General features: G+C 39.3%; 1 protein-coding gene and 1 long non-coding RNA gene across 4 annotated transcripts; one reads left to right on the plus strand and one right to left on the minus strand.

The window, feature by feature from the left end:
* Positions 1–688: 688 nt before the first annotated feature.
* LOC310725212 (RING finger protein 145) lies at positions 689–13,700 on the minus strand. 3 transcript variants are annotated; one of them, XM_083539995.1, is made up of 10 exons: positions 12,911–13,689; positions 12,719–12,827; positions 11,509–11,600; positions 9,725–9,966; positions 9,450–9,619; positions 9,026–9,166; positions 8,736–8,918; positions 8,378–8,525; positions 7,898–8,254; positions 689–1,750 (listed from the first exon to the last, which is right to left on the minus strand). In XM_083539995.1, the coding sequence occupies exons 1-10, from the start codon at positions 13,077–13,079 to the stop codon at positions 1,499–1,501; spliced, it is 1,863 nt and encodes a 620-aa protein (XP_083396121.1). In that variant the 5' UTR covers positions 13,080–13,689; the 3' UTR covers positions 689–1,498. The 3 variants fall into 3 exon arrangements, with proteins under 3 accessions (XP_083396121.1, XP_083396123.1, XP_083396122.1); XM_083539997.1 differs by lacking the exon at positions 11,509–11,600 and having other exon boundaries at positions 12,911–13,079; positions 13,172–13,687; XM_083539996.1 differs by lacking the exon at positions 11,509–11,600 and having other exon boundaries at positions 12,719–13,700.
* LOC310725331 lies at positions 5,576–6,236 on the plus strand. Its single transcript, XR_014533328.1, has 2 exons — positions 5,576–5,786; positions 5,860–6,236. It is a non-coding gene; the product is annotated as an uncharacterized lncRNA (long non-coding RNA).
* Positions 13,701–15,261: the final 1,561 nt, after the last annotated feature.

A 15,261-nucleotide genomic window follows, 5' to 3' on the forward strand; every position in this document is an offset into this window, starting at 1 on the left:
TTTGGCAGCAAAAGGGGGACCAACACAATATCAGGCAGGTGGTCATAATGTTTTGCAGAGAGGATGCAGCCTTTTTTTAACCCTAGATCATGTTCATGCATGCCTCCTTCTTTGCATTATAGTGATTTAACCTTCATTTGTGGATGACATGGTAAACTGTTCACAGTGATTTCTGAAGGTGTTAATGAGCCTATACAGAGATTTCCATCACAGAATAATGACTTTTTTTAATATGAACTTTAATAACACTTGTTGTCCCATCCCAACTTTTTGAGACATGTTACAGCCATCAAATAAAAAATGAACTTATATTTTCCTGAAAATTGTAGATTTCCTTAATTTAAACATTTGATATGTTTTCCATGCTCTATTGTGAGTGAAATATGGGTTTGTAAGATTAATAAAATGCAAATCATGCCATTCTGTTTTAATTTACATTTTACAGTGTCCCAATTTTTTTGGGAAATTAGAGTTATAAAACTCTTTGTATTTGCGTGTCAGTGTGTGTCCCCTAATCCTTGTGCTTACATTATATGTAATGTTTATGTTAGCATCTGTGCAAGGCACCTTGACCTGTTCACTGATGTTGAATCACAGGACTAAGACAATCACGTTTGAAATATCATTGCATATAATTTAAATCAAGCTGCAGGACATGAAAAAAAAAAAAAAATAATGCAAATGGAAGTTGCAGTAGTTAAACAACAATTTAATAACAGAAAAATAGACTTGATTTCAGGTTGCTTTGGAAAAAAATTGACAATGAAAATTACGGTTGAGTAAAAGAAAACTATGATGAGGCACTGTCAGATAGTTATGTGCTCTGTACAGAGCTTTCCTTCTTCACCTGATATTTGACTTCAACATATAGAAGATTTTGGAGTTGATTCGAAATCGGACATCATATTGTTAAATCATTTCTTTCAACCAGGTAAAGTCATTTTTTCCCAGTTATTATACACTGCTTCAAAAAAAATAGAGAGACAGCAAAGTCCCACTTTCCTTTTTGACCTTTTTAAAGGGCCATCATCTCCACAAGAGCCAAAACACTTCCACAGAAATGTAACCATACCAAACATTTTGTATTGCTTGAAGAAGTTCTATGATGAAAAATTACCAGCACTTGATTAAGAGTATTAGAAGAAGCTTCATTCCACCAGCAACACTAGGTTTTAGTCACTGTAGTTACCTTATATTTAGAGAGGCAGTGACCTCCTGGCTCTCCTTGTCTTCTCATGATCCTCACACTTTTCCTTTTTTTGTGTGTTGGCTTCATAAATACAAAAAAGTCATGGTTCTCTGTCTGAATCCTTCAGTGAATTGGAATCACTGGGATGGTTGTCCTATGCTCAGATTTGCAGTCTCTTTCATTGCAAGGACTTCCTTCTAATGAACAACATGGTCCAGCAGTATCTCCACTGCCACTGCAGTTTAGATCCTGTAGACTGGTATTTCTAGATGGTGTCTCAGACTTGGACTTCTTATCTGGTGAACAAACTTAATTTTCCACCTGGCCCTGCTCCCCTTCATGAGTGTCACTGTGTTCAGCAGCTGGTTCTGGGTGATTTGGGTGCAGTTGGGCCTGTGCTGGGTTTGGTTGAACATCACCAACAGCAGGTGTTGGTACAGATGCGGAGGGTTTAATGGGAGTATGACACATAGGACAGGTTTCCTGAACATATAGCCACTTTCTAAGACAGCTTCCATGGAAAAAATGACCACAGTATGTAATCACAGCAGTTGTCATATCCTGCAGGACAGAGACACGGTAAGGATAAAGGATATTTGAACTGGTGTGCAAGATGTTCTGTTCAGAAAGGTAACAGAAATATAAAGTGTCTCAAGGTTTTCATTAAAATCTCCAAATGTATACTTACCATCCAATTTATTAGGAACACCTGTACATTCATACAGTTATCTAATCAGCCAATCACATGGTAGCAGTGCAATGCATAATTATGCGGATTTAGGTAAAACAAACAAAAAACAAAAAACCTCAGTTATTTTTCACATCAAAGATCAGAATTGGGAAAAGGGGCTCTCGGTCACTTAAACTGTAACCTGGTTGTTGGAACCTGATGAGCTGGTTTGAGTATTTCAGAAACTGCAGCTCTCCTGGGAATATCACACAAAACAGTCTCTACGGTTTACCAAGAATAGTGTGAAAAACCAAACCAAACCAAACAAAAAAACAAAAAAAAAACATACACAAGAGCCCTTTACATGTCACAGAATTGCTTTCAGCCCATATATACCCTGTAGTTCTAATTTATAATTAAAACATGAAATGAAAGTGTACCCCTGATAATCACACCAATATGCTCCACTTCCTTCAAAGGCAATAGTTTTCTTTTAGAAAAAAAAAAGCTTTACACTTTTACAAATATTTTGCAGAGATTTTTCATCCATACTAACATTTCGGAAAATACTGCACATGTATAAAAATAAGACATTACTGCCCGCATAATTTGCATCAGCCTTACTTTAACTGTTTGAAAAATGTATTTTATATTGTATATAGAACAGGCAAAGAAGCAGAGTTGTTGCTACAGATATCATACGTATCCATTTAGGAGAGCATTTCCGAAAATCTCCTTTCTCATCAGTCAAAAAAAGTTCTCTCAGTGTGGACTGATGACCAAAATATATAGAAAACAATGCATCTTCAAATTTGGTCAGATCAGTGTGGCCAAAATTGGAAGCACATAACTGTTTAGAATGTCTTTGTATGCTGTAGCAATAAGATTCGCTTTCACTGGAACTTAGAAGTCCAAACATTTTCCAGGAGAACAATGCTCATGTACACAAGGTGAGGTTTGTGTAAATGAAATTGAAGTCTGACATAACTACCTTATGGGATAAACTTAAACTTATAAAGATCAGACTTATAGGCACTAAACATATCTATTATTTGGATAGTAGCATTGGGAAGATCCAATCACTTTCTTTCTTTAAATCTTATTCATCAAAATGAAATTCTTTTAAGTCATTTTTTTCCTTTGTTTAGGAATAAAATGAAATGTTTTCAATAAGCAGATCCCCAAACATACAAGAACTTTGATTTTAGCTCCATTAATTGACACATATACACACATATATATATATATATATATATATATATATACAGTGAGGAAAATAAGTATTTGAACACCCTGCTATTTTGCAAGTTCTCCCACTTAGAAATCATGGAGGGGTCTGAAATTGTCATCGTAGGTGCATGTCCACTGTGAGAGACATAATCTAAAAAAAAAATCCAGAAATCACAATATATTATTATAACTATTTATTTGTATGATACAGCTGCAAATGAGTATTTGAACACCTGAGAAAGTCAATGATAATATTTGGTACAGTAGCCTTTGTTTGCAATTACAGAGGTCAAACGTTTCCTGTAGTTTTTCACCAGGTTTGCACACACTGCAGGAGGGATTTTGGCCCACTTCTCCACACAGATCTTCTCTAGATCAGTCAGGTTTCTGGCCTGTCGCTGAGAAACACGGAGTTTGAGCTTCCTCCAAAGATTCTCTATTGGGTTTAGGTCTGGAGACTGGCTATGCCATGCCTGAACCTTGATATGCTTCTTAAAGAGCCACTCCTTGGTTATCTTGGCTGTGTGCTTTGGGTCATTGTCATGTTGGAAGACCCAGCCTCAAACCCATCTTCAATGCTCTAACTGAGGGAAGGAGGTTGTTCCCCAAAATCTCGCAATACATGGCCCCGGTCATCCTCTCCTTAATACAGTGCAGTCGCCCTGTCCCATGTGCAGAAAAACACACCCAAAGCATGATGCTACCACCCCCATGCTTCACAGTAGGGATGGTGTTCTTGTTCTTGTTCTCATCATTCTTCTTCCTCCAAACACTTTTAGTGGAATTATGACCCAAAAGTTCTATTTTGGTCTCATCTGACCACATGACTTTCTCCCATGACTCCTCTGGATCATCCAAATGGTCATTGGCAAACTTAAGACGTGCCTGGACATGTGCTGGTTTAAGCAGGGGAACCTTCCGTGCCATGCATGATTTCAAACCATGACGTCTTAGTGTATTACCAACAGTAACCTTGGAAACGGTGGTCCCAGCTCTTTTCAGGTCATTGACCAGCTCCTCCCGTGTAGTTCTGGGCTGATTTCTCACCTTCCTTAGGATCATTGAGACCCCAGGAGGTGAGATCTTGCATGGAGCCCCAGTCCGAGGGAGATTGACAGTCATGTTTAGCTTCTTCCATTTTCTAATGATTGCTCCAACAGTGGACCTTTTTTCACCAAGCTGCTTGGCAATTTCCCCGTAGCCCTTTCCAGCCTCGTGGAGGTGTACAATTTTGTCTCTAGTGTCTTTGGACAGCTCTTTAGTCTTGGCCATGTAAGTAGTTGGATTCTTGCTGATTGTATGGGGTGGACAGGTGTCTTTATGCAGCTAACGACCTCAAACAGGTGCATCTAATTTAGGATAATAAATGTAGTGGAGGTGGACATTTTAAAGGCAGACTAACAGGTCTTTCAGGGTCAGAATTCTAGCTGATAGACAGGTGTTCAAATACTTATTTGCAGCTGTATCATACAAATAAATAGTTTAAAAATCATATATTGTGATTTCTGGATTTTTTTTTTTTAGATTATGTCTCTCACAGTGGACATGCACCTACGATGACAATTTCAGACCCCTCCATGATTTCTAAGTGGGAGAACTTGCAAAATAGCAGGGTGTTCAAATACTTATTTTCCTCACTGTATATATATATACACACACACACACACACACACACACACACACACACACACACAGGATACGGAAAGTATTCAGACCCCCTTAAATTTTTCACTCTGTTATATTGCAGCCATTTGCTAAAATCATTCAAGTTCATTTCTTTTCCTCATTAATGTAAACATAGCACCCCATATTGACAGAAAAACACAGAATTGTTGACATTTTTGCAGATTTATTAAAAAAGAAAAACTTAAATATCACATGGTCCTAAGTGTGAAAGTGTTTGCCCCCTTCCTGATTTCTTTTTTTATTTTTGCATGTTTTACACACTTTATAAGTCTGCTACAGAGCTGTGGAGGAATTACGATCCACTCATCTATGCTGAATTGTTGTAATTCAGCCACATTGGAGGTCCGAAGTCTTCATTTGGTTTTTCTTCAGCCATTCAGAGGTGAACTTGCTGGTGTGTTTTGGATCATTGTCCTGCTGCAGAACCCAAGTTCGCCTCAGCTTGAGGTCACGAACAGATGGCTGGACATTCTCCTTCAGGATTTTTTGGTAAACAGCTGAACTCATGGTTCCATTTATCACAGCACAGTCTTCCAAGTCCTGAAGCAGCAAAACAGCCCCAGACCATCACACTACCACCATATTTTAATGTGAGTATGATGTTTTTTATCTGAAATGTGAAAAGTGTTACTTTTACACCAGACATAATGGGACACACACCTTCCAAAAAGTTAAACTTTTGTCTCGTCAGTCCACAGAATATTTTCCCAAAAAGTCTTGGGGATCATCAAGATGTTTTATGGCATAACTTAGACTAGCCTTTATGGGTTTTTTTTGTTTGTTTAGCAGCAGTTTTTTATCTTGGAACTCTGCCATGCAGGCCATTTTTGCCCCATCTCTTTCTTATGGTGGAGTCTTGAACACTGACCTTAACTGAGGCAAGTGAGGCCTGCAGTTCTTTGGATGTTGTTTTGGGGTCTTTTGTGACCTCTTGGACGAGTCGTCGCTGTGCTCATGGGGTAATTTTGGTCAGCCAGTCACTCCTGGGAAGCTTCTCCACTGTTCCATGTTGTTTCCATTTGTAAATAATGGCTCTCACTGTGGAGTCCCAAAGCTTTAGAAATGGCTTTATAACCTTTTCCAGACTAATAGATCTCAATTTCTTTCTTTCTTATTTGTTTCTAAATTTCTTTGGATCTCTGCATGATGTCTAGATTTTGAGCATCTTTTGGTCTACTTCACTTTGTCAGGCAGGTCCTATTTAAGAGATTTCTTGATTGTGAACAGGTGTGGCAGTAATCAGGCCTGGGTGTGGCTGGAGAAATTTAACTCGGGTGTGATAAACCATAGTTTTAACAGGGGGACAAACACTTTTTCACATAGGTCCATGTAGTTTTGGATTGTGTTTTCCGTTAATAATAAAAACCTTCATTTAAAAACTGCATGATGAGTTCACCTGTGCTATCTTTTACTAATATTTAAATTAGTCTGATGATCTGAAACATTACAGTGTGACAAACACGCAAAAAATTAAAAAATCAGCAATGGAGGCAAACACTTTCACACCACTGTGTGTGTGTGTGTGTGTGTGTGTATGTATATAAACATAAAACTGCATAGCGTCTATGGAAATCTCATGAAAAAAGAACTAACAACTCTGATTAAAAGAGTTGGAAGGTAAACTGTACTTCCTGTACACAACTTACAGAGATTTTGCTTTGCTCATGTGTGTCTAGTAGAAAATTAATGAATGACTCTTTGAGACTACTCGTTTTTCTGAGTCACATTAAAGACTCGTTCAAAACTACCACATGAAGGTCAGGTCAAACATATAAAATATAAATGTATAGAATCTACTGTATATTGTAAAGAATCTCAGGAGCATCCATTAATTTTCCATTAAAAATAACTGAACCTATTTTTATAATAAACTAAAATAAAGTAGGGTTCGTCACCAGAGGCTCGACCGCAACCACAATAACTAAAGTGGATTATTACCATTCTGTGGTGTTTTAAGAATCTGTGACATCCAATCAGCACTTTTTTGACTGTACTAATGACAACCCAACATTCAGTATAGTGCCAGCTATTTGTTTAAAACATGCAGGATTTTATTACCCAGGTAATACTGGAGACTAAAAACAAGACAGGAAGAAGTAGAAAATTGTATAACTATAAAAGACAAATCGGTATATATGCTAGATCAGGGGCCACCAACCTTTTTGAAACTGAGAGCTACTTCTTGGGTACCAATTAAAGTGAAGGGCTACCAGATTGATACACACTTCTGAAATAACAAATTTGCTCAATTTACCTTTAATTATATGTTATTATTAATAATTAATGATATTCATCTATGTCTAGTCATCTATATTTTAATATTGTCATTTTCAAATTCACACCAATGCAAGGGTGATTTTGTCAAGAAACCACCAGCCTCCCTCCAATGCTCTAACTCTCACTCAGACGCTCCCTGCTTTAATCACCTACACCTGTTCCCCATTACCTTTCACCATTATAAGGTCCCGATTCCACCTCACTCACGGTCGGATCTGATCGTTGCCATTAGAGAGCTACCGGACTTCCTACCACTAGTATTTCCCGTACTTCCATGCTTTTGGCTCCGCTTCGGAGGAAGCACTCAAGATAGGTTTGCTTTTAACGGTTCACATTAACACTCATACCTGGACTACCTGCATTACGGATTCTACCCGCATTATGGATCCTACCTGCATTACGGATTAAACCCGCTCTTCAGTTCGTACTTTTCCTCAAGCCTCTGCCTTGTATATGTTCAGACTAAATAAAGACAAGGTGTTTAACCATACTCCGGTTTCCGACTCTTGGTCTATCCATGACCGATTTAAAAAAAGAATAGCAACTAAAAAAATAGATGCAGCTCACTGGTAAGTGGCGCTATGGTGAGCTATTTTTAGAAAAGGCCCATGGGCGACTCATGTGGTCCTTGCGGGCGACCTGGTGTCTGCGGGCACCATGTTGGTGACCCCTGTGCTAGACTGTCAAACATGCACCTTGATATCTGCCTACGGTTTTTAATATTCTAATATGATTATCATAGTTTTTTGGGGGTTTTTTTATCATTAAAGCTTTAGAATTGCTAAATTGTTTTTATAGTATATTAGCAATACACAAGCATTATTCGATACAATCCAGATGCTAACCTGAAAACAGATTGCGCAGACATCCCCGTGTTCCTGCAGCTGTTCAGCACTCGCCCGTGGGAGCGAGTTGATCTTGCGTGCAGCTTCCTGCCGAAGCAAGAAGCTCTTCCACCCAGCCTGGGCACGTAGCCACACGTTGCAGTAGGAGTGGATGATGATAACGGATGCCCCTATCCAGCTCCACTCACCCCACAGTGACTCCCATGCCCCGTATGCAACCACACACACTGCCACAGCAAACTCCAGAGCCCGACACACGGCATTCACATAATACACCACTTCGTCCAGGCTGGGCAGGGCAGCACCACGCCACACCTCCACCATGAACAGGCAGTAAATTAATAGGGTCCCTGTCACCTGGAAAACATACCAAATTATCACTTTATTAAGGGGTTTATCAAGGTCTCTGTAGTTTGAGCATTCAAAAAAAGTATTTTTGGCTGTTCATGACAAGTGTGGCTGTGAATTATCCAGTCATACCTGCAGTGATGTCAGCATACAGCTGGAAACAAGGATTAGAAGCCAGAAGTCCATATGAAAGAATTGGGATATCTTAAAAGCCATGAAGCCGGGAAAAACGAGCAGGAATAAGCACATGCTCAGCCCCCGCACATGCTTCCACACACACCTATCGACAAACAGGTTTTGGTCAGAATTCTTTGTTCCACATGACATCTCACAGCCATTTTAAGAATGATATACAACAACTACCACTAAGAATTTATAAACGGCTACATCGTTGTACGTAATGCTTTGCCTAGCGCCATTCCCCCAGACGGTGATTAGGGGCAATGACGTGACACAAAAACAGACAGCAATTCAAATAGTACATTTCTACCTATTTCTACTGGCCCCGAGTCCTAGTACAATGGGCTCAGTAATCTCACTCATGCTCTGCAGTGTGGAAGTGAGGACGATAAAGAGTATGATAAACAGGAGGAAGCAGCGCTGCAGGGCTGGCAAGTCCAACAAGCCAGTCTGCAGAGCCAACAACAACATAGTCACACCTTCTGTCACACCCCTGCAACACACACACAAACATGTTATTTTGTAGTCAATTTTATTTTATTTTTTTCTGTCGATTTTTACTACATTTACACAAGTATAAACCTGTATTAACACACATACCTGTGCATCACATTGTGGTTATGCAGTGCTGTGTATCCTCCCAAGCAGAATTTGCAAAGATTCAAAAGGCCCAGTGCCAAATAAGAAACCACAAATGTCAACCCCAGCAGAGAGTAAGGACTAGCACAGCACTCAGATACACTGAGACACACAGAACGAAGAACAGCAGTACAAATTTAGCAAACAAGCAATTTGTCATACAAATGTTTTCTGAATTGGGTTATTGAGCATCAAAAGACAATCAGAATAGTCCTGTTTAGTAGCATCAAATGTCTACACCTTGCAATCATAAATAAATATAAAATTATGGGTCGCTTTTGGGCCTGTTACTACTGATTTGTGTTTGCCAAGCCTTAAACATCAACAAGTGACATTTGTGAGTGTGTTTACTCATCGCGTACAATGACCTTGGGTGAGTGTTTACCTGGTGAGGAGGTAGAGCAGCAGCCCCTCTTGGATAGAAGTTGAGCTTTTAACATTGGAGACAAGCTGAACTCCAAACAGTACAAACCAGAATACACTGAACAGCACAGGCACTGCAAAGCTATGCCAGAGAGACATGCCCACTGCCAACAGCCGGTACAAATCAGTCACCTACACACAACAGACACTGGAGAAATACAGAGCTGGGAATTTGAGAGTACAATGTGTGCAAATGTGTGGGTTTTTTTCTCTTTACACTAGAACAAGTAGGGTTACCTCGATTTGGGCTATTTGCTGGTACATGGCCCTGGCCAATCTATATGGTACAAACAGATTCATGAGGAGGAAGATGGCAACCTCTGCCGCAGTTATTCCCATGGAAACGGTAGTGAGTGTCAGGGCATAGTCTTGAGAGATCAAAAACACTCGTCCAAGCAGTGGCAGCATGTGTGCAGAGAACAGCCATACACGGCGGGTGCGCATAAGGAATGCACAAAGAGTGGCAACAATAATTTGACCTGTTAATATATGAGCAGATACAAAAAAATAATAATTAGTACTTATAATCCCAAATGTATGCATTTACAAAATTACATGACTTTTAATTAAAAAATTTAAATTTTTGTCTGGTAAATCCAAGGGTCTAGTTGATCTGTTATGAATGACATATTGTGTTATTCTGTGGCTCACAAAATGATACTGTACTTTTTTTTTTGCATGAACATGTAACTGCAATCATTAATTAAGTCTATAAAACGCCACACAGGATCTGGTGTGAAATCAGTGCAATCGAGCTAGGAGCGGAAATTACTGGAAAAGGTTAGAACAATTGAATGTTTTTTTTTTATAATCTGTCTTAATTAGTCCTTTTGACAGAAGACCCAGTGAGACCTTAAAGAAAAAAAACAAACAGAAAAACAACAATCGTGACCTTTTCTTGCGATTATAAACGGCCCGGTTGATTACGTTCTACTTGTTCATTCTGAATTTATGGAAAAAAACAATATCTGGAAGGCAACTATCTGGAAACTTGATTAATTAATGGCTCTGGTTGTGCATGTACATTCACGATGAAGCTGTCATTCAACTGAACAGATTTTTTCTAAAGGTATGAAGAATAGAAGGTTAAGCAGGTAGCAATGTCCACTACTACTGAAATACATGTCAGTTTTGAAAAAAATACTTTTAAAAGGTAATACATAGGTGTGTGATTGATTATTTATTGATTTAGATGGGAAACATATCAGAGTTTAAAAGAGGGGGGTGTCTCACTGGCACATCTATGACCAGGACGGCAAGAACACCACCACAATCAGATCACATTGCTTGCTCATCAGGGACAAACGCACACCATTCACCTTCACTGTTGTTTTCTGTAAAGCTGCTTTGAGACAATGTCTGTTGTGAAAAGCGCTATACAAATAAACTTGACTTGACTTGACATCCAACAGCAGCAACTGAGAAAGCTGTCTGAGAGAGATTTCTTGGTACTAAACCACAGCCGCCTAAATCACTGCAGAGATTAAAAATAAATAAATAAATAAATAAATAAATAAATAAATAAATAAATAAATAAATAAATAAATAAATAATTTATTAAATAAATTATATTTAATATAACCGCTCCACAGGGTCAATATTAATAGTCAGAATGCTATAACCCAACCTTTGGTCACTAGCAGTGTAAAGCTTGGGTTGTGGACAATGTGAAGCAAGTATTGTTCTCTGATGGGTCCATCTTTACTGTCTTTCCCACATCAGGGAGAGTTACACCAAAGGGTAGAGGAGAAGCCCCAAAGAACCTTACCTCCCAGTATAGAGTAAAGCACAGGGCTGATGGTTTGGGCTGCAATGTCATGCTATTGCCTAGGCCCATTAGGTCCTTCTGTGCTAGATGGGCGTGGCATTACCAAGGACTACCGAACCATTCTGGAGGACCAAGATTGTACACTGAAGGTGGTGTCTTGTAGCAAGATAAAGAGAGCAAGACACCTTATGTGTGTGTTTGTGTATTGGATGTTAATGCGTGTTCATGGTTCTGTGTTAGTGTTTGCACCTACTTGTAAGTGCCCTCACAAATCGGTTCAAGGCTGGTGGATGCAGAAAGAGCGCGCCGTCATACCCGTATTGACTTTCCGCTACAACATATTCCCTGTTTATACAAAGAAAATGTAAATAAAGTTATGTTTGAATCGCTGAATTCCCCTCGAAAACCACTTGGAAACAATCATTCCATGAAGCACCTTGTTTAGATAAAAACGTTGAGAGTGCTGACAAGGTGCACACATACGCATACATAGACTTTGCGCTTTTTTTTTCTTCTTTTTTTTATCGAACATCTTTACACATAAGTTTCTAAAGAAAAGCCTATTGACTTGTATGCTCTTGTCTGTTTATAATCAGTTAAGTTACAGGTCAGATCAGGGTACAGGTGAACGTCAGATGAAATTTCACTTGACTAGAAGTGTGTGGAAGCTGACACGGTAAAAGATGTGTAGAGGTATACAAGGTGGGATCAAAAAGGTTTAAGACTAGTTCTGTTTACAAGAAAGTACTTTTGACACACTATCACCTTCAAAATAGTCCCTTTGCACTGCAATACAGCGCTCCTACAGTTCTTGCCACTTCTGAAACAAGTCCTGGAAGTCTTCTTTTCGAATCGTGTCAAACACCTTCTGCGAATCACGTGGATCTTTGCATTGGTGTTAAAACGGTGACGTTTGAGCTGGATCTTCATCTTTGGGAAAAGGGCAACCAAATCTGGTGAGTACGGTGGGTGCTGAAGTGAGATCATGTGGTTTGTTCTCTGAGTATCATCATGCACAAATAGCATGGTTTTGCCATTTTCAAGAGTTGAGCTCATTGATGGTCTTCCAGATCTCTCATTGTCTTCCAGTGAGGAGGTTCTTCTGCTCTTGAAGCGTGACTGCCACTCAAGACATCTCAAAAGATTAACTGCATCGTGTTAAACGTCTCAGTGTTTCAGGTTTGCTCTTCATTCTCACAGACGTGGGAGCGCGCATGGACAGAATAGCACCAGTTGGAACCATTAGTCTTAAAACTTTTTGATATCACCTTGTTTGTGTGTATATATATATATATATATATATATATATATATATATATATATATATTTATTTATTTATTTATTTATTTTTGTATTACATGAGTGCACACTGGTCATTGTTCTGCCAAATGAGTGAATGCAGCTGCCACAGAAGGTGGGAAGGGAGTGAACATTGCTCGCTGATGGTTAAGAGGAGTGCTCACCTTGACATCTGGTGTCCCATGTAGAGCAGAAGAGCAGTAAGGACATGAAGGTAAAGTTGAACAATGTGTCCGAGGGGCAATACAAGCACCACTGTGCTCGCAAAGTGACCTGTGGACATGGAGAACATGAAGGCTGTACCTGAAGGCTCGGCTCAATTCGGGTAAGTCCAAAAAGCGTGTAAACTACTGTACCCAAATAGTACATGTTCCAGAGGACGTATTTGTATTTGAAGAGCATGTCCTCGCTGCTCGCCCTGAGATGATGGGTGAAGCTCTCGATGTCGCATTTGTAGAGCAAGTCCAGGACTAACAGACTGGGCACCCTGAGCAACACATTAGCCACGTCCTCTAAACGCGGCATCTTTTTTATTTTAAGTATTATTATTAATATTATTATTATTATTATTATTATTATTATTATTATTATTATCAAGCTAATTTAATGAGCGTCACCTCATATTTCTTCTACTCTGGTTTCAAGAAAAACGAACCAAACAAAAACAACTCAATCCCTGAGAGCAGAGATCAGAAGCTGCCATTGACCTGCTAACACATCCTCATGGTTCATTTCTCTTTCAAGCGACTCCACATGCTTCACTCATCTTCACATATCTGTGAGCCAGATTGCGACTTAAAAAAAAAAAAACACTGCTTTTATTATATATTAGAAAATAAGATCACGTCGCCGGACACCCATTGCAGCTCTGACAACATGTCAACGCGTCTTTCTTCTTCCTGTGAAACAGGAAATGGGGCACGTCCGATTCACACGCGAAAAAACACTCGCTCACTCCTTGTAGTTACCTGGAAGTCCATCCGGAGCGTTTTAATTTCTAAACCTTGCTGGAGGTGAACAATTCAGAAACCGAGCTACAAAATTATCATTAAACTATAAAACGTGGTCTTGAGAGGAAAACTAAGCATGTGGGAGTAGAGAGTAGCGAGTTAGGGCTCTTTGTGTTAAGTTTGGTTTGAAACGCAGCCTGCTTCTGTAGCCTTGTTGCCACCTTTTGGTGGTTAGGGAAATATAAGTATTCTGACTTATAAGTATTCTGATTAAAAAAATATTTACTACTCGGATATTGAAAACAAAATATAACAGCTAAATTTTAATTACAACATTATTAGCTCAAACCTGGGAGTAGGGACACCAAATATCCCTCATGTCTGTGTTACCTTCTGTTACTCCCTTTTAGCTATGCTGCTATAGTGAGTCTTGCCGGAGTCCCAACTGCACAGTGACCTTAACTTTCATACAACAATAAGGACAGATAATAAACCATATCTTTCTCTTCCTGTCTCCCCTCTTCACCTTGTCTACCTGAGGTTCCAGTGATTACTGTTCCTGCCCCTCTTCCCTCCGTGGATCTTCCCACCTCGTCCAGGCCTGCCTCTGGATAGTGTTCTCTTGGTTTAGAGGCCACTCTGTGCAGCTGTGGACGGTTTCTAATCAAAGCCTTGTGTGCTTTCATGTAATTACGGAGTAAGAACGGGAGGATGGATTTGGACTGTGGTCAATGTCAACCGTCTGCTACATTGACTCAGGACTACAGTTTGCTTCTGATCACCATCACTGTACCCCGCAACATCTTATATCTGCAATAAATGGCCATTCGGTGCAACCCAGATGGGGATGGGTTCCCTGTTGAGCCTGGTTCCTCTTAAGGTTTCTTCCTTATGCCATCTCGGGGAGTTTTTCCGTTCCACAGTTGCCATTGGCTCATCAGGGACAAACTTACACTTATAAAGAACATATTCATTTTTTATCACCACATTATCTGTGTAAAGCTGCTTTGAGACAATGTTCATTGTTAAAAGCGTTATACAAATAAAAATGAATTGAATTGAAGTACAAGATCCAACCTGTGTGCATTTCAAATAAGTGTATACACTGACCAGACATAACTTTAATATAATATTGTGTTGGTCCCCCTTTTGCTGTCAAAAAAGGACCGATAGATACTGACTGCTGCAGACCGGCAAAATCCCGAAAGAGCTGCAGTTTTGGAGAAGCTCTGACCCAGTCGTCTAGTCATCACAATTTGGCCCTCGTCAAACTCGCTCTAATACTTACGCTTGCCCATTTTTCCTGCTATTAACACGTCAACTTTGAGGGCAAAATATTCACTTGCTGCCTTATGTATCCAACCCATTAACATGTGCAAGTAATGTGAAAGCTCTGTGTTCTGTTATGTAGTTGTATGTTGTGTGTTGTAGCTCTATGTGGTTTAATGTAGCACTAAGGTTCTAGAGGAACATTGTCTCATTTCACTGTGTACTGTGTCAGCTATATATGGTAGAAATGACAATAAAAGCTACTTGACTTCACTTGAGGTCCCATTATGAAGAGATCATCAGTGTTATTTACTTTTTTAATTTTATAATGTCATAATGTTATGCCTGGTCAGTGTATACTCAAATAAGGTTTTCCCACAAGAAAAATGATTACAAGTTGTTCCTTTTGCAGGCTATCCTCTGGGTAAAAGGTATAAAATGTATACTCTGGAACCTGGTACAAGATTCTTTTACGATTAGACATAAAA

The sequence above is a fragment of the Silurus aristotelis genome (genome assembly GCF_946808225.1).
Source record: "Silurus aristotelis genome assembly, chromosome: 4".
Taxonomy (NCBI): Eukaryota; Metazoa; Chordata; class Actinopteri; order Siluriformes; family Siluridae; genus Silurus; species Silurus aristotelis.